Source organism: Myodes glareolus, chromosome 18 (assembly GCF_982192425.1).
Source record: "Myodes glareolus chromosome 18, mMyoGla1.1, whole genome shotgun sequence".
Lineage (NCBI taxonomy): Eukaryota > Metazoa > Chordata > Mammalia > Rodentia > Cricetidae > Myodes > Myodes glareolus.
In genome coordinates this window covers 39,367,312-39,387,181 of record NC_142043.1, presented here as the reverse complement: position 1 = coordinate 39,387,181, position 19,870 = coordinate 39,367,312, and the positions used below count along the sequence as shown (strand labels likewise).

General features: G+C 41.9%; 1 protein-coding gene across 1 annotated transcript in view; it reads right to left on the bottom strand.

Annotated features, from left to right (window-relative positions):
- Tmem182 (transmembrane protein 182) overlaps positions 1–9,263 on the bottom strand; it is a 46,962-nt gene extending 37,699 nt beyond the window's left edge. Inside the window, exons 1-3 of the mRNA XM_048430205.3 lie at positions 8,965–9,263; positions 8,669–8,768; positions 7,138–7,236 (exon numbers count right to left, since the gene is read on the bottom strand). Of these exons, the coding sequence (XP_048286162.1) occupies positions 7,138–7,236; positions 8,669–8,768; positions 8,965–9,096 (331 nt within the window). The 5' untranslated portion in view covers positions 9,097–9,263. The remainder of the gene's footprint in view (positions 1–7,137; positions 7,237–8,668; positions 8,769–8,964) is intronic.
- Between the last annotated feature and the right edge of the window lie 10,607 nt (positions 9,264–19,870).

Genomic DNA, 19,870 nt, shown 5'->3' with positions numbered 1-19,870 from the left:
GGAGAGTCATCCTGATGAGATAGTTAGATCCCAAGGATTTGCCACTGTGTCTCCTAAATACTTGAAGCATTTGCCTTATTCATACCGCAAATTCATTCCTGTGCTAGATCAAAGAGCCAAATGCCAGGATATTTATTTCTAAATAGTATTCTGCTTCACACTGTACAGTTAAATGAGTTTCTGTGTGTGTGTGTTTGCTTTTGCAAAGTCCCTTAGTCATTCTGTTCCTTTGGTGGCTATTCCAAGTCCCAATGTTAGCTAACTGCATGGCTCTCAACTTTCTCACTGCACATTCCCTACCAATCCCTGGGAGCTTCTGCATTCCCAGCACTCTCTGGCCCCACCCTTTTATGAGGGGCAAGGCTTCTTAAACTGTCCCTTGGGAGAAGAAAAAGGAAGGGCAAGCATGGAGTGGGGCTTGGCTCTCAGGTGGATTAGGAGGTGATAAAATGTACAGGAACGGGAAATGAGTTCCCCAGAGGGGGTGAGAAGGTCAGTACCAGAAAAAGAGCCTCAAGTTCAGTCTCAGAATGGGCAACGAGCCAGCATGCACTGTAGAGCAGAGGTCTGGGCATCCAGGCTGGAACCAGCAGGGCAGGCAGGTTGCGGGGAAGAAGGGCTCAGAAGCAGCAGTCTTGATGGGCATCTACAGCAGAACCACTGGTGGGGAGGGGCTGCTATGCTCACTAGAGCAACTGCATCATTAGCTCATGGTCCAGTTCCTTCCTGTGCCTCTTGCTCCCCCTTTATTCAGCTTTCTTCACTAAGGATCATGCCTCCCTGCTCTCCCCACTGGCTGGCCCCTTGAAAAAGGCGCTACACTGACTGCAAACGTGTCTGCGATTCTGATGTCCCCTCATTTTGTGTTGTTTGTCCTTTTGGCTTTTTGCCCTATGTACAATTTACACATCCTGCCTGTGCTTATTTTCTGAAAGATTGCTCATAATATCAGAACTCTCTCCAGGCCTTTCTCACCTCTAGCTGCTGCGCTAAACGATGTGTTTTAGGGACAGACTTGGTGTTTCCGGTTGCTTATGTCCAAACAGGTTCCATCATCAACTCAAATACATCTAATCTCAAACTGAGGACACCTCTTCTGCTTCTAAACATTCCCCCTTTTCTCTGTCCTCATATTCTGTCCCTATCACAGTTCCTTAATTGAAGTCATTTGGTGTTCAGTACTAGTGGGCAGGCACCTGGTCACACAACCTAACAGCAGAAACAAAGAAAATCTATTTCCATATTTGGATCCACCACTCAAATACCTGGAACTATAATCTGAAGAATTACTAAAATTATGATAAACTTTACATACATATAATTGTTTTCATCTACAGACAGTGGCAAATACTTAAATTTTTGAGAAATCATTAGGTAAAAATGGGCTAAAGAGATGGCTCAGCAGTTAAGGGCACTGACTATTATTACAGAGGTCCTGAATTCAATTCCCAGCAACCACATGGTGGCTCACAACCATCTGTAATGAGATTTGGTACTCTCTTGAGGAAGAGACCTGGTCAGTCGTCCTCATCAATGTAGACCATGAAATCCAATATGGACAAATTCAACAGAACCGTCATATACGGGCTGCCCATGCATGCTGCAGCATTGCCAGGGCATAAATAAGAATAAATAATTAGATAAAATATGAAGAAATGTAAGCATGAAAACAGGGAGAACTGCTTACCTTAGTATTTACAATGCATAAAGCCATACAGCATATAAGCATGTAAAAAGGACTAGAAATTACAAGTAATGTCAAAGGGCACACAGGCAGGGGCAAACACCATGCTGCTTTTCTGTGTATGCTGTTGAAACCATATCACGTCTGTTTCTCTTGTTACCCTAGAGTCCCTCTGCTTTCTTTTGTTTGGTGAGATCCACAGTTCAATCATGTTTGTTATTCCTTCACATTGTCTTCTTACTTGCTGATCATACCCCTGGGGTGAATTCTTACAGCTGCTCACACAAACCCTCACCTCCTGCCTTTCTCTCTTCTCCTTACCTGCCACAGTGGCTAGAAAAGTCCAAAGCTCTATGTTCCCACCTTCGGAACATGCGACTGTTCGATGGACAAGGATTGACAGGAACCCATAAGCAGATTCTAAGCACAGTGGGCTGATGTCAATAGAACATGAAGTGACAGATGAATGTCCACTTGCAAAGGAGAGGGGAAGCCCAGCTCCCACACAGCAGCATCAGGGCAGCAACCTTGACCTTCCTGCCGCACGAGGACATTAGCTGTTGCTTTGGCAAGGTACTCTCTAGTACTCGATTTCTAAAGAGCAGCTTTAGAATGGATCTCTCCTGCCTTTCTGCTGGTAGTTTCCCAGCATCCACTTCGGTTTACATTTGACATGAGGGCAGAAGAGACAAGACGAACAGAATATTCAGTGCGTAAACACTGACAATGAGTCACAGGACAGCTGACTGCTGAAAACTCTGCTGGAGACTGAGAGGCATAAAGAAGAGGGGAAACCAGTACAAGAGGCATCTGGGTCTATTTAGAAGCAAAGCAATATGCATCCACAGACGCTTAGGTATTGGCATTCATGTATAGAAAGGTATGATGGTACAGTGGCTACTCTATGGTCTTGAGACAAGAAGATAAGACCCCCATTCTGTGGAGCTTAGCATAGAGTTGCAATGAAATATGTGAAAGAAGCATTACCGAGGTAAACACGAAAAATGTGTGTTTAAATGATACAGTTAAAGAATTTCTATAAACGGGAGAGAAACTGGCCTTGTCCACAGTGCCCATAGATTCGACAAGGAAATCTTCCTCAGAACTCTCGGAACCTGCCTCTTATGTTAGAGAATCAGGGGAGGGCTGGGAAGGGGAAACCAGAAGTGCCAGGGCAGACAGAAGCACAGATTCCGTGGGATTCAGAGGTCCAGTAACTAGCCCATATACATATTATCCTCAACTCACCACGAAAAGTGGAAATTGTGTTCAATATATGATGCTTAATTAGAAAACAGGAGGTGAGTGTGGTGGGTATATCTGTAATTCTAGTACTTGGAAGAATGAGGCAGGGGATCACCAGAACCAGGCCACATAGGCTGCATAAGAAAACCCTGTGGGGAGTCAGCATGGGACTGACCTAGGCTCTCTGTATGTGGGTGATAGTTATATGGTTTGGTCTTCTATGGGGCCCCTAGCAGTGGGACTGGAACCTGTCCATGACACATGAGCTGGCTTTTTGGAACCTATTTCCTATGGTGAGATACCTTGCCCAGTTTTGATGCAAGGGGAAGAGCTTGATCCTGTCTCAACTTGATATGCCATGCTTTGTTGACTCCCATGGGAGGCCTTACCCCCTCTGAAAAGAGACAGAGGACTGGATGGGAGGGGGTAGAAGGGAAGTGGAGGGAGGGAATAGGAGGAGAAGAGGGAGGTGAAACTGTGGTTGATATGTAAAATAATAAATAAATACAAACCCTGTGGTATACACAGGGTGGGGGTAGACAGACAGAGAGAATAAAAACAGAGGAGAAGGAGGGAAGGAAGGGACTAAAGGAGGGGGGACAGAGAGATGAGCAGGAAAGAGAGAAGGAGGGAGAGATGGGAAGGAAGGAGAGAGAAAAGGAGAAAGAAAGGAAGGAGAAAAGAAGAAAGGAAGGGACAAAGGGAAGGAGGAAGGAAGGGGACCAATGTGTAGCACTGTGATAGTGTGTGGGCTTAGAATGTGTACGGCCTTGAGTTTCATCTCCAGCAACAGCAAGAATTAAGAAAACTAAGTCTGTTATTCAGTTTTAATTTTTTTTCACCTGAAAAAAGTGATTTATTACTGAAAGTATTTGATCGATTGTACACACTATGAAAATGCTCTACCGCCGAGCTGAGCCTCCAGCTTCTAAATGTGAGTTTGATATAGAGTAATTCTCCACAAAATTATAAGCATTTCTCAGTTATGAAGCACTGATTTCTAGAGACATCAATATGAACAAAAATGAAAATAGAAAACAAAGTAGATTAGTCTGCCCTGTGCTACTGTGGAGCTAGAAGCAGCAGAGGAAAGCGATGACACCAAGCATAATAACAAACACCTAGCTATGGGGAGGGGTGCCGGAGACTACGGGGACACCAATGTAGGGAAATAACAATACAGTCAGAACTGAATCATCTTAAAATTCATGTCTGTCCACTCTGTCATCACCAGATGATACAAACAAGTGAACCATGATGACTCTAAGCGTGAAACAGGCAGAAAACCTAAACCTTGGCAGATCTCCAACAGGCTATTAAATGGACTTCGAAATTCATGAGCCTGTTTCAAACAATGAGAATTAAGCCACCCTCACTAGGCTTGGGCAATTGTTCTGTTACATAAATTTGAGAATGAATGATTCTCAGACTACATCTTTGAGAGTTAAAAAGTATTTAAAGGAAACACTGAATTAGAGCCAAATGTATACACAGGTTCGGGTGAGAGGAAGAAGAAGAAAGCACACATTCTTACTGCCGCTCATTTGTTCCTTTGAGATGGGGACTGGCTGTGTCATCCAGGCTAGTCTTGAGTTCCCCATCTGCCTCCTGAGTACAGAGGAATGCTACCAAACATGATCTCATGGGTCGTCACACTAAGCAGCTGTGCTTCCCTGTCACTGTGGTTCTACCAAATTGCAGAGAAACAGAAGCCAGAGACTTGGGTCTCTGTGTTAGTTCCGCCAACGACCAGCTGTGCGAGCATGTGCGGCTACACTTCACACACACACAAGTCAACACTGACCAACTGTCCTTCCAAAAGCTCAGGTGAGTGGAAACTCATATTAACAATTTTCCAGGCCATGGTGTTTCGAATTTTATAAACAATACCTCCAATTTACTGAAAGTGACTGTAATACCTGGTAATTATGAAGCTACCTAGAGCTGCCTACAAAATAGCTTTGGGGTCTGGGGAAGACAAATCTCATCAGCTAGGAAACACAAACACAAAAGTCAGGTTGGCTGCTGTTCAGGAATGTTCTATGCCATTCTCTTGTGCATCATTATGAGAAGAAATTAAACGTATATCTTATTTCTGTTCTAGAACATATCGTTGTTCAACTTAGCCATTCTTACTCAGTGTTCAATAAAATTGCTTAAAGTGGGTACAGAGTTACATATGGATGCCAAGCAAGACTTTGGTAATTTTTTACAAAGTTGGATATAATTTTGTTACTGGATCCAAATTACTGGCACAATAATTACACGTGGTGCTACATAATAATTCTAAGCATAATTGCAGTGGGATTTCCATAACATGCATTTACTCTCCATCTCCAGCATAATTATTATGTACATATGACGATACTTTATCCTTCTATTCTCCAGTATCTCCTTAAGGTACATAAGTTTTTGAATAGATAGTGTCTGTAATGCCTCTCTCACTGAAGGATCTTAACCTGCTAATGATGATACCCATAATAATGTAATGACCCTAACCCATATTACCTCTTATTCATTTTATAAATCTAAGAATGGGGGTGAAGGGACAGCTTTGTGACTTTCCTGTAACCAAGTCACTCTCTGTGTTCTTGCCTGTCACACCCATCTCTTCTGCTATCAGCAAGAGTGTCTGCTTCCTGCAGGTCATGGGAGCCTTGTGAAGTAAGAAGGAGATGTCTTCCCAGTTTTTCAATGGGAAGAGAACACATCATGTCCATTGTTCAAGGCCATGGTCTTTTGGGCTCTGTGAACAAGCACGGTTGCAGGTAACCTCATCCTCCTTCCTATCCAGACAGGACACTTATTCCATAAAGTGTCATGGGCTGCCACAAAGGCAAATATCACTGCCTTTTATAAACACAAAGTCATAATGTATACATTTCTGACAGAAAGAAGAAAGCTGGATGAATCGGGAGGTGTGCGAAAGGCTCTGAAGTTTTGGGACAGTTAATGCTGTGTGTCAGACTATGGTGTTTACATATCCTGTGAAGGACCACTTGTTTAGATTCGACTGACACCTGTGATCAGCTGAGTCTGGTTTGAGTATAACAGATCACTCTCATAAGTGGGTGGACCTCATTCAATAATGTGAAGGCCTTAAGAGCAAAGACAGGGTTCCTAAGGAAGACACAATATAAAATCTTGATGGGAGTGTCCATTCTGCCAGGTTTCTCATCAGACTTTTCAGACTTCCCGGGCCCTCAATTACCTGAGATCAATCCTTAAAATCAATAGGCAGACAGGCAGGGAGACAGACAGACAGATAAATGACAGCATAGATATTTGGATGGTATATATATATATATATATATATATATATTCTCTTTCAGCCCCAGCTTCCACACCTATGGCTTCCTCAAATTGTGAGCTGTAAATACTCAGAAAAGCAATGCGCCTCTACCAACCATGCCCACACATCTCAGTCTTCTTGCCAGTCTATAAATGATACAGCATAGCAAGTATTTAAATAGCATTTGAATATTTATTCAAATATTACAAATTCTAGACATGGACTAAAGTATAAAGATGGAAGTGACCAGGTTATATGCAAATTATATACCACACTATATGTGAGATTTCAATACCTTAAGAATTAGGTTTCTATGGCAGTTTCTAGAACCAATCCACCGAGCACACAGGAAAAGATAGATATGTAATTGGTTCTGCTCTATAGAACTAATATTATTTTATACAAAACATTACACAATTAGGATTCCTTTTCAGAACAGTACATATGACACTTTCAGGTACTGATAGTTGGTACCCATCCTTCATTTAATTATCAAAAACAATGTTTTTAATATGATTTCCAGTTAATTCTGTTGATGGTCAAACATTCCCAACAGAATTAAGTCACTTCCTATGAACAAGGTAGTATAATCAGATTTCATGTGTAACAATTATAGAAGAAAAGTTAAGTAGGATGTATACTTCAATACTTAACTAGGAAGCAGCTCTTCCTGATAAACATCACTGTCTTCCAGTTCAAAACCACATTTTAAACTTTTTGCCTGAATCTTGAGTGAACCACAATAGCTCCAATTTTAGATCAAAACTGTATTCTAATTAAATGTATAAATGGTGTGTTAAAATATTAATGCTTCATATTTAGCAAGTTAATACCAGATGAAGCTTTATAATTACGGTTGTTGCATTATTTTTAATTGTTTGTAAAACTTTTGCGGCTAGGGGTCAGGGATACTTACTGATAGCAGAATCGTAGGAGGTAGAGTTGTGTTCACCCCTCATGAAGGGGTACGGAGACAGGTACGCATGTGTGCAGTTCTTGGATGGTGGCTGATTGGCTAGGGGAAAAGGCACAGGAATGGTGTCTGTTACTGAAGATTCAGAGATGACTCAGGCCTAATGAAACAGGAACCAAGGAACCAGGGACACACAGGCAAAACAAAACTGCGACCTACCGACACGCCCAGAGAGCTGCCAGAGACGCAAGCTCTGCTGGAAAACATGGGGAACTTGGAAGGAGGGTTTGCAAAAACAACTAGAATTCAATGGGAGGAGCACAAGTTCCCACGAGACCTAGACTACAGGCAAAGTGCTGCACCTGTTTTCACATATTCTCTCCACCAACAGGATGCCTGGCACATAGGAGATACTAAAAAAATGGTTGTTTTAGAAATGAGGTAAAGTTAGGTTTGACCTTGACCAGTTCAGATGAACAGAGAATCTCCTCTACACCCCTAATGTTAGGGAATCAATACAAATGATGGAACATTAAAATTAAGAATTCAAACAAAATATCAGCCTTTGAGGAAACCACAAGAATCACTTTTATAGCGTATGAAAGCTTAAATTTGTTCCATGCGCATTTAGATTTTAAAATCTGAGTCTGTATTCAAACAGGGGTCAAGATGACAGACTATCTGAGAAAGGTGTGAAGTCACCGGAGACCTAAGCAATCTGGTGACAAGTTGCAGGACACAAAAAGAGCAAGGGGGTGACAGGAGGATTTGAAAATAAGACAATAATCTCAACCCTCCCTGCACTTTAGGCTGACTAGTTCTTTCATTTAGAAGATAATAAAGCGACTGCTAGTTATATCCAATGAATTGTTTCTCCAAGATAAACATAGCAGAAGAAACACGGTTCAAGGAACGCATCATACTCTTCAAGTTCCTGGACATCAAAGGGGAACTTTAAATTTCCCTAGAAGAACACAGACATAAAAGGAAGGCATTTCTTGATATTGCCTACAAACTTGGGTGAAGCCCAAATAAGGCGGCTTTCATCTGCTACCACTGGTAATTAAGTTTCATTACCAAAAAGAAAAAAATAGATTAAAAAACTTTTAAGCTATGAATATAAAATAATACCTCTATTTCTGGGCTTTTGTATTTGAAATTTCAGTGTATAGCCAAATGAGTTTCCAAAACACTGATTTGAAACATACCAATAATAGACCCTTGAAAAGAAACTACTATGGACACAATCTGCTTTTTTGTTTAATTAGAGGCAGTATATTTTAAATATGGGCAGAGAAACTGCAGGTACTCCTGTTTTATTTTAAGTATTCAGACTCTTCCTTTTATGAGAGAAGAGAAATTATTGCTAGAGACATGTCTCCTGTAAAGGATTCTGTTCGTGCCCCTTTTGATGGCATCGTATTGAGACTGCACATTTAGGAATCCAATCCGCTTGAATGGGACAGGTACTAAATAAGAAGCTGCAGGCTTTTGTCTCCGACAAAGGGGGCAGAACAAGGCTGGCTGCACTTACTGTACCAGAACTTCCAGATGTTGGAGTTGTTGTCTTCCACGATGCCACTGAACCAACACCTCCAGAAGAATCCTTCGTGGTGAAAAGTGATGTTCTCTATCTGCACAGAAAACAAGCGAACTGCTGTCAACCCCAAGAGTATCATCCAGTCTGCTATGCCTGTGATCTCCAATAATGATGACCACTAGATCCCTACAGAGCTCTTCTATGAAGAAATAGATACCCCAACCCTGACTGCTCTTCAAGACGGTGCCCAAGGCTGCCCTCAACAGAGATAGTTTGAAGGAGAAACGCACATTCTGTTCACCTGAGCACCTGCCCACTTCAGTCGCGAGAAGCCAATAATCCGATCCAAAAGCGACCAAAAACAGCAAAACCCCCAAGGCTCCAAAGAGGGCCCCAAAGAAAATGGCAACATTTAGTCTCATTTTCCAATGGACTAGTTTTCTTTCAAATAAAAGAACAAATTGTAAACAGTCAACTTCTCAATAACAACAGCAAAGAAAGAATGCCACTCGCGAGTCGGCAAGACCTCTGGAGCAGGTCCTCGCTGGAGCTCTGGAGGCCTCTCATTTCCACCCCGTGCCTTTGCTCTCCCTGGAGGGGCTCCAACCCAGCAGCTGAGAATGGCTGGCTATTTTAAGAAACTGATTGAGAAGCTTGCTTCTCCCATGGGGGATCAAAAAATAGCTGACCTTCCCCTGACTATAAAGAGACAACCAGGCAGGGCAGGCTGGGATTATCATCCTCACTGTTGGGTAATCCATACAAGTGGGGAGCACAAGGAACCACAAGGAAGCCTTTGGGTTCTGGCCTCCTCTTGAGTGTCTGAACAGGTCCCTCTTAGGCCAAAATGGGCACGACAACCTCGAAAAACTTGAGAGGCCACTGAAAATGTTGATCACCACTCCCGGGAGCCAAGAAGGGCTCTCAAAAACAATGGGATCTGTAATTAACGTCTTAATTACTTGTGGACATCCAGGGAAGAGGGAAACTAGGTTTGGCTTAGGTTCATAACTCATCCGTTCAAACGCCATCAAAAAGATCATTTATAGGCATGGCAGCAGAACTTCTGAAAGAACAAAAATTAATGATATTAAGCATCCTGTAGGAATTGTAAAAACCTGTTCTTCAGTGACTAAAAGTAATTTTTTCTAAAAAAGCAGCCCAAAACTGAATTGAAGTCTCACAAATGGATTGCTTTCTATATTTCTTTCTTTCATCTACATCTTTAATATCTGATTTTCTCAAAATGTAAAACATTCCTGCTATTTATACAAAATAGAAAGAACTCTTGTGTTTCTTTGACTCCTGGCTCCTTAATGTTCATTTGTTTTGTTTTCGTATCTAAATACACCAATGTGTCTACAACATGTGTGCTGTTTATACTTCTGTCAGCGTGGCTACTGTTGCATTGATTCTCAAGAAGAACTGATGGGGAACTTCAGTCAATCACATTCTGCTTAGGGTGTGTCCCCCTGGGGCCACACAAAACAAATAAAAGATCCAAGTGCGCTTGCTGCTTCCTCTCTCTTTGCCCCCTGCATTCTCCGATCGCTGGAACCCTGGTTTTGTAAGTTTTCCTTTCTTCTGCTTATTAAAGCTAAATCTTTTATATTAAGCTAGTCTGGTTAATTTTTAACTACCGATCCACCACGCCCCTTCAAAGAACATGGTTCCTTCAATTCCTTAAGGAGGTATCTAGGGACTTACAGCTTCCTTCACCACTTTGTCCCTTCCTTCAGCGGTGATGGAATTAGTAAGTGAAAAAAAAAATCCTTCGAAAGGATGAAAAGTCCTGCTTGGCTCCTCCTACATGGAATTGGAGGTATTAAAGGCCATGAACAGCAGGCTCAGCCCAGAATCCCTAATCAGGAGTATCAAACTTAACTGAAAGTTCATCTGAGCTGAACTTCCCTAACGTTCAAATTATTTTTGGAAGACTTCAGAACCATTCAGCTGTGCCCTATCTTGTGTGTGCATCATCCAGGAGTATTGGTAATGGCTGAACAGCTAGCTCTGCCGTATATTCTGCCCCAAGCTATCCCTTAGTGTTTGCAGAGACAGTTCCACTCTGTTCTCTGAGATCATCATGAAGTGCCAGTTTAAAACCCTCTGTTATGAGACAGAACATCCGGATATTTTGTCATTATTTCTTTCACCCTTAAAGCATAGCCTCTACACCAATCCCAAATTCAGTCTTGGTTTTTCTAAGTCAGCGACTTGCTCCTTTTAGCATCCTTAGATCATTACTGCTTCAAATATCTGCTTTGATTCTTCTCTACACTTTACAACCACCTAGTTGAAGTGTGACCAAGAAAACATAATCACAGACACTGAGGTTGCTGCCTGATCTGTCGATATTGTCCATTAGCCAGGTGGGGTCATGTGATCACAGGGATCCTTGCATGAACAAGAAGGAAACTCTCTCTCCTTGCTGAAGGATTATGCATGCTGTCCCAACGGCTGAGAGTTCATATGCACAAGTGCCCCCCAGTGTGTCCACAGATGCTGTCTCCTTGCAGTCAGCCACCCACCACCTCCGGCACTTACAGTCTTCCTGCTGGTTTCTTCCTCAATGATCCCCGAGCTTTGGGAGGACGGATTTGTGGTACAGATCTTCCCATTAGGGCCGAGCACTGCTGTCACTTCTCAGAGCTGAAACTGGTTGTGGGTCTCTGTGTTGGTGGCCATTTACTGCAAGAAGAAGCTTCCCTGATGAGGTTTGAGAGTTATATGTTCATCTATTCGTATAGAGATAGGAATTGAGAGGGTAGTTCCTTGCATTTAGTAACAGCAGTATGCTCACTCTAGGGCTCATGAGCTCCCTAGCCATGGCTTCTTGGCCGGGTTTGTAACAACAGCTGGCATGGTTTCCTGCTGGCCTATGGGTCCAAGCAGAAAGCAGTTACTGTTACTCCTTACTGTGAACCCTGCAAGCTACAGCAATAACTAGCCTGGCAAGATATGTCAAGGGTACAGTAGTGGCACAGTTAAGGCATCTTGTGCAATACCCTCCTCCTCTCCATTGTGGTAGAATAGGCACTGAAGTCTAAAAACCGAAGTTACTATTTGATGGAAATCAGTTTGCAGAGAAAGACAGTTTGTCCCGTGGGCTTCATTTAAAGCAAAGAGTATGCATGAGAAAGCCATCAGAATACAAGGGGAAGAGGGAAGTGCCCTGGAAATGTCCTGGAAGGACTGTATGCCTCGTGGCCCAATGTTTCTCTGGGTTCCAGTGTTCACTAACCTGCTCCCATTCTCTGGCGTGCTTTTTACTTTTTAATAGACGATGTCTATTTCTAACCATGTGTCCACAGTGAAGTCCTTCACCTGGAGTCAGGTGTCCTCTGAACTCAGTGTGAGCGTCATTTCCCTTTTCCTTTCTTACTCTTTCTCAAACACCAACCTAAAGCTTCAAACTTCTTTGGACTTTCTTGCAGTTTCTCCATGCCTATCTTAAAGGGTTTTTCTCTACACCCCACGCCCACTCCAGAAGATGACAAAAACTTCAGCTTGCTTGTTTTATGGTTTTCCTCTGAAATTTTAGTTAAATTGTCCTTGACTGTCTCTCTGATTCAATTTTAAAATTCTTTTATTAATGGGACTAAGTACTTGCAAGAAGACCTTGGTTTCCCCCTTATTACGATAACCACATCATACGCACATTGAAGTACTCTTCGCTGATTGTTATGATAAAAAAAAAACAAATAAACTCTTCAGGAGCGAACCCCTGGCTCTGTTTTTATCTTGCTGCATCTCTAACACCAGGCATGAATCTGGAAGGGATCGCTCAGCAATTCCTTAACTGTCCATCATGCTGATATTGACTAGCCTTGTTTTGAGCACTGCCATCTGCTGGTCATCAGTGAATATTGCATCCTACTGCTTGCTGGGCTCAGTGGAGAGTTTTACATTTGAACACAACTCCAGCGAGGGTTCTAGACGTTCACTTCAGTAATTCATACTACTCCTCGTCGAACTGAGGGTTATTCCAATAGCTCACCCAAAAGAAGTTACATTATAAAAGTACGTTTCACTTTTTAAAAACAGTTGGCTGTGCAGCGAGTACTGGAATGGTTAGGATCAGGGCTTGGGCCCTGGCAGCACTAACAAGTTAGGCCTTGCCACCCATCCTCAGTAGGCCTATTAGAGAAGCACAAGAAGCAGAAAGGCGGGGAGGTTATGCCATTGTAGCACACTGGGAAGAGGAACACGTTCCTCTTTCCAGTCCTGACAGGAGGTTTAAGCTTAAATAGAAGGCAAGAAACATGCAGAGTTAAGTAGTCCTGGTTGGTCAGAGTGCGGCCAGCCGCTCTTCACTGTCTTAGATGCAGTCTCTCCTGCAAGGTGTCTGGCAATGTGTTCGAACGCTGTGAAATCCCTTGCTGGGAGACAAGCTCTTCCCTGCTGGCACCGGTTCAGAGCCCTTTCCTCCTCTAAAGATGAGATTTCATAGGAAAATCCAATTTATTTTTTTCCTCTTAATTCATTCTTTAAGAATTCTGTAAAATGTAAAAGAAACTGTCATAGCGCTGAAACGTAACAGCCATGCTATTTCAGGAGAAAAAGAGTCACCACGCTTGCCCAGATGTGAGCCCTACAAGCTACAATAAAGACAGGCCTGACAGGATATGCCTGCAGATGGACATTTCTTGTCCCACCAGCCAGCTCCCAAATTTCAACACAGAGACTCATTATTAATTATAAAAGCTCAGCTGATAACTTAGGTTTGTTTATTTTTTATTGTTTTTATTGAGGTATATATTTTTCTCCACCCCCTCCCTTTCCTCCCTCCTTCCCTTCTACTCCCTCACATGATTCCCATGTTCCCAGTTTACTCAGGAGATTTCTTCTTTTTCTACTTCCCATGTAGATTAGATCCATGCATGTCTCTCTTAGGGTCCTCCTTGTTGTCTAGGTTCTCTGGTGTTGTAAACTGTAGGCTGTTTTTTCTTTGCTTTATGTCTAAAAGTCACTTATGAGTGAGTGTATATTATATTTGTCTTTCTGGGTCTGGGTTACTTCAATCATTATGATGTTTTCTAGATCCATCCATTTGCCTGCAAATTTCAAGATGTCATTTTTTTCTGCTCTGTAGTACTCCATTGTGTAAATGTACCACATTTTCTTTATCCATTCTTTAGTAGAGGGGCATTTAGGTTGTTTCCAGGTCTGCCTATGACAAACAGTGCCATTATGAACACAGTTGAGCACATGTCATTGTGGTATGATTGAGCATCCTTTGGGTATATACCCAACAGCAGTATTGTTGGGTTTCAAAGTAGATTGCTTCCTAATTTTCTGAGAAATTGTTGGGAGCTGCGAACCCCCAGATCCTGAATTTCTTGTCAACAACATGTTATGCTTGCAGCTGCTCTGAGCACAAGACCCTCAGGAGTTCCTGATAGCAGGGGAGTGGTTTCTGGTGGGTTTGGCTGGGGCGTGGCTATCAGTCAAGGATCCCTATATAAGCTACACTGGAACACAATAAAGGGGGCATTCTTGGGGCATTCCTATTTCAAGGATGACCTGTGTCTCTGTTTGTGTGTCTTTGTGTGTTTAAATCTCCAGGCCCTTGCCCGGCTCGTGAATGGTCCTAGAGTGGAGGCGCCCGCACTACAGGTGTAGTACCGTAGTACACGTAGTAGTACGGACGCCGCAAGAAATCACCATACTGATTTCCAAAGCGGCTGTACCAGTCTGTACTCCCACCAGCAATGGAGGTGTGTTCCCTATACCCCACATCCTCCTAAGCATGCGCTGTTATGAGTATTTTTGATCTTGGTCATTCTGATAGGCATAAGATCAAATCTCAGAATTATTTTTGATTTGTATTTCTCTGATGGATAAGGATGTTGAACATTCCCTTACGTGTCTTTCAGTCCTTTTAGATTCCTCTGTTTAGGTCTGTACCCCATTTTTCATTGGATTATTTGTTCTTTAGATGGCCAATTTCTTGAGTTCTTCCTATATTTTGGAGATCAGCCCTCTGTCTGATGTAGGGTTGGTAAAGATTTTTTCCCATTCTGTAAGTTGTTAGACTTGTTTCTAACTAGCTATTATAACTTAAATTAACCCATTTTTTATTAATCTATATTCTACCACATGACTTTTACTTCTATCCCATTTTGTGTGTCTGACTCATTCCACATCTGGATGACTTCTCTGCCCGTCTTTTTTCCAGCATTTCCTGTGCCTGGAAATCCTTCCTGACTATTGGTCATCCAGGTTTTTATTAAAGCAATCACAGTGACATATCTTCAAACAGTGTAAAGGATATTCCTCAAAATATACCAACTGGTGGGATAGATGCACAAATTCTATGAGGTAATCCATTAGTTTCTAACCAATCCAAGGTCCACTCCAAGAAATGGATTCCTTTCCTGACACTGTTAACAGAACCAAGAACCTATGGATAAGTAGGTCATAGGCCCTAGGGGAGAACCTAATACTACTATTCTGCTAAATGATATAGTATTAAAATAACTGCTCCCGACTTTTGCTATATGCATAGAACAGTATCTCTCAACTCTTATCAGACAGGGCTTTTCATGCACTAGATATGAATTAGTATAGAGACCATCAACTGGCCAACTTGAAATGAATAAGGGACCATGGAGTGCCCAGTTCTAAAAAGGACATGCACATCCCACATCCTTCCCTTTGGGTTCAGGGATCTTCATGGCAGGCTAGCTGGAAAGATAACCAGAGCCAGAGCAGACTGATAAGATCAAGGAGGATGTGCTTTTCAAATGCAACAAGGCAGTTACAAATATGAACTCACAGTTATTGGAACAGCATGCTCAAGATTTGTGTAAAGGTCAAGCAAGACAGAATCCCAGCATGGAGTCGGGGAAGTGGGGCACAAAAGTCCCCACTAGCTGAGCCATTTTCAACATTGGATAGCTGTTGAAAAGGGGAAAGTCAGCTTTGTTTAATGACGGGACTCCTGGTGTGTCATCATACTCTGGGGTAGGCCCTACTCCCATAAGTTGTTGAGTAACACAAACTGGATTCAACTGATAAGGAAGGAAGGAAAGAAGGAAGGAAAAAGAAAATGAGTTGTTTCGGTAGGAAGCTGAGGGTAGATGGGGAAGACATGGGAAGAGTTTGAGGGCAGTGAATATAATAAAATTATGTTGTTTAAAATTCTCAAAGGATTGATATATTTTTTAAAAACACTAGTCTGTCAGGATAAAGCTTCTAGATGAGTTCCAGTTCTATGAATCAAGCATGTGTCGTCTTCAGCCAGAGAGCCTTATCGTACAATTTTGTTATGGAGGGTAACTAAGAACACTGGCAATTTCCTGTAATACTGGAAGGTCTATGACATCTCCCTGGCTAATAACATCAATAGTAGCAACCCATTCCTGGCACTGGATTTTTTATTTGTTAGCCTGTTGTGTGTAGTAAGGGGATTGTTGTCCTTTTATAGGGTAATTCCATTTAAACTCTTTCTATATTTATGTTTACATTTTAGGAAGCTTCTAAAGTCATAATGCCTTTTTTGAAATATCTTTTGTGTTAGTTATCCCTCCCTCTACTCCATCCTCTACCCTGCTCTCCCATTCCCTACCCAGTTTAACACCTCCAGCTCCATTATTCCCCTTTAACTATTTATATGCTATGCACTAGCTCCCCTTCCCTGCATGCTTGCTCCCTCCCCATGACCTCTTATTAATTTCTTGACATCTATTGGTAATCTAAAAAAACACCACAGATATGTGAAGGTCCAAAGTTAACATCCACATATAAGAGAGAAAAAACATTTTGATGTTTGTCTTTCTGTGCCTGGATTATCTCACTTAGAATGACTCTTGTCAGCTCCATCCATTTACCTGCGAATTTGTTTCATTTTTTGTGTAAATAGACAAAATCTTTACTACCAATTCATCAGTTGATATCTAGGCTGTTTCAAATTATTCTATTGGTTTATAATAGTGAAACAGCATGGCATAAAACAAATACATTAATCAATGGGAAAGAACTGAGAGCTCACAAACAAGCCCACACTCCTACAGTCACCATGGATGCACAGTGGGGAAAGAGCATCTTTTACAAATAATGTTGCTCAAACTGGACAGCTACATGTAAGAGAATGAAATAAAATCCTTATCACTCATGGAATATAAAATGAAAATGCAAATGTGTCAAGGACTTCAATGAAAACTCCAAACTCCAATTCTGATAGGGGAGAAAATTGGGAATACACTTGAACTTAGAGGCATGGATAAAGGCTTTCTGTTCAGGACCCTAGGAGCACAGGAACTAAGTCTAACCATAAATAAATGAGATCACATGAAACTAAAAGGCTTCTCTAGAGCAAAGGGCACCATCATTCCAGAGAAAAGACAGACTAAAGAATGGTGGAAACATCTTTGCATCTGATGGAGAATTAACATGCAGAATACTCAAATAACTCAAACAACTAAACATCAAGAAAACAAACACCCCATTTTAAAAAAAAATACATGGGGAATGGAATTAAACAAAGAGTTCCCAAAAGATAAAATATCAATGTCTGAGACACATTTGTTAAAATGTTCAACACCTTTAGGTCATCAATGAAATGCAAGCTAAAACTACTTTGAGATTTCATTTTATCCCAGTCAGACTTGCCAAGGTAAAACAACAACAGCAAATAAAAACAGTTGCTGGGATGGATGTGGAGAAAGGGGGTCATTTATCACAGTTGGCAAAAGTAGAAATTGGTGCAGCCTTATAAAGATCAGTGTGGGGTTTCCTCAAAGTCTAGAAACTGATCTACTATATGACCAAGTTGTATCATGCCTGGGAATATACCCAAACGACTCTACAGTCTCCTACAGAATTCCTGCCCATCAATGTTCATTGCTGCTCTAACATAACAGCCAGGAAATGGGAAATCCAATCCTCAGGGACCAGGGTTTCAACAGTGTGACAATCTAAGGGAAGACGAGAGAGCCAAAGAAAAGACATGGGAGTCTATTTAGAGTGTCTTCGTTCCTGACAGGGCCATTACATAGCTGTGTGCTCTGTTGAATGAAGAGTATTAGTAGTGGGCATAAGTGTATTAACTCTGGGAAAAATTCCTTACTACATTCACTTCTGCGAAGTCTGAGAAAAGCCAGACATCACCCAGAGCAGGACCTGAATCCCAATCACTCAGCAGTGATTTTCTCATTCAGCCACTGATGCCCTGTAAAGGGCACCTCTAGTCACCATTCCCGAACAGTTGCCTCTGACATCTGGGAGAACGTGAGTGTACTCTTGAGGGGAATCAAGTGGACAGAAAGAAAGAGGGGGAAATGGCACATTTCAGAAAGAAGGACTCTTTTCTCTGAGGACACCAGATGGCAGGACTTTCTTAAGACCTAGAAGTGTCAGCAGAAAACAATACATGACCATGACTGCTGGTTACAGCTATAGGAGATGAACACGCAGTCTCTGACTCGCTCATACCTTATATAGAACAATGAAATTCTGTTTATGACTGAGTTTTAGGATCTTTTTGTCTTGTTTTGGAGACAGGGTTTTACTGTGTAACCCAAGTTGACATGGAATTTTTATCTCAGCTTCCTGAGAGCTAGAACCACAGTTCTGCACTTGCAGGTAACTGGTTTTGGTCTTCTGGTCTAGGGCAACGTTATCTATATTTGATGACGGTGATGGTGGTGGAAGAGGAGAACATTCCTTAGGGTAAGGTATTCTAATAGGTACATTTTCCAGCTCTAAAAACCTGGCTTTGTGAGTATCCCATGAGCTGCCATTTTCTATAACATCCTCTGTTTTTCAGTTTGGGAATTTTCTACTTACTTTTCTTCAAGTCCTAAGGTTCTTTCACTGGTGGAATCAGACCTACCAGTGGGTCCCTCAAAGGCAATGCCTACTACTACAATGTGTTGACTCCGTTATTTCTGTTTAATGCTCCCAGTGAGTTCCCAGCTAATCCCACCATCTCACTGATTCTCACATATTATCCACTGTTCCTTTAGACTGTCAACATGCTAAGCATAGTTTATTTCATGCTACCTCTCAATTCAATGACCTTCATCATTTCTGATTCTGGCTTTAATGCTTGATGCTTCTCTTCTGTGGTTTCTCTTATCTTTCAGTATGCATGTGATTCCTGTCGAGGACTAGATGAAGTGGTAACGGAATCTCAGGTGAGTGGGTGTGTACTGCAAGGTTCCATACTGATCCGGGTAAAAGCTAGGCTATTTGTAATATTTTCACTGGAAATGCCAGAGCCTTCGGTGTCTTCTTGTTCTCTTCATTTGTTTTCCTCCCCATGGCTGTCTTACATTTCCCAGCAAAATCCTTCATAATAAGAGTCTTTGCTTTTTCACCCCTCTCCCTTATTCACTCTTAAGACACAGGAGTCCTCCTGATGTTTTCATGAAGGAAAATGCTCTGTAATATCATGACTATGTTTCAGGAAATTAAAGTTCCTGGGTTGTGCCCTTAAAACTGTGTGGATGTGTGCACAAATGCACACATGTACACACAAACACAGAGACACACACACAAAATATTTATGTTCCAGAGGGACCATTCCTTGGTCTTGTATACCTTAACTTCTCAGACATAGTCTACTATTAATCCAGAACTTACTGGGTAGGTTAGGTTGGCTGGCCAGCTAACAGGGATCTTCCTATTTCTTGTCTCTGCAGCCCCGAGACTACTCGTGTGTACCACCAAGCTTGGTTCTAGGGCTAGAGCCCAGGCCCTCAGTCCTGTTTAGCACACTCTTTACCAGCTGCACGATCTCCCTAGTCCTGCCTTAGAATTTTTTTCTTAACATATTCTCTTTCTCGTGTGTGAAACAGAATGGTTAGAGGAAACTTGAGCTGTGGGATTTCCTCTTCATTGGCTCTCAGGGAGAGTAACCTTTGCTATGAAAAGTATTACAGACATATTTCAAATCGTTAATTTACCCTTGGATGCATTTTTTTAAATATTTATTTATTTATTATGTATACAATGCAGGCCAGAAGAGGGTACCAAGACTCATTACAGATGGCTGTGAGCCACCATATGGTTGCTGGGGATTGAACTCAGGACCTTTGGAAGAGCAGACAAAGCTCTTAACCACTGAGCCATTTCTCCAGCCCCCTTGGATGCATTTTTAAATTCTTTTTTCTGTGTGCGTGTGTGTGTGTGTGTGTGTGTGTACAGGTGCCTCCAAAGGACAGAAAAGGATGTTAGTTCCCTTGGCTG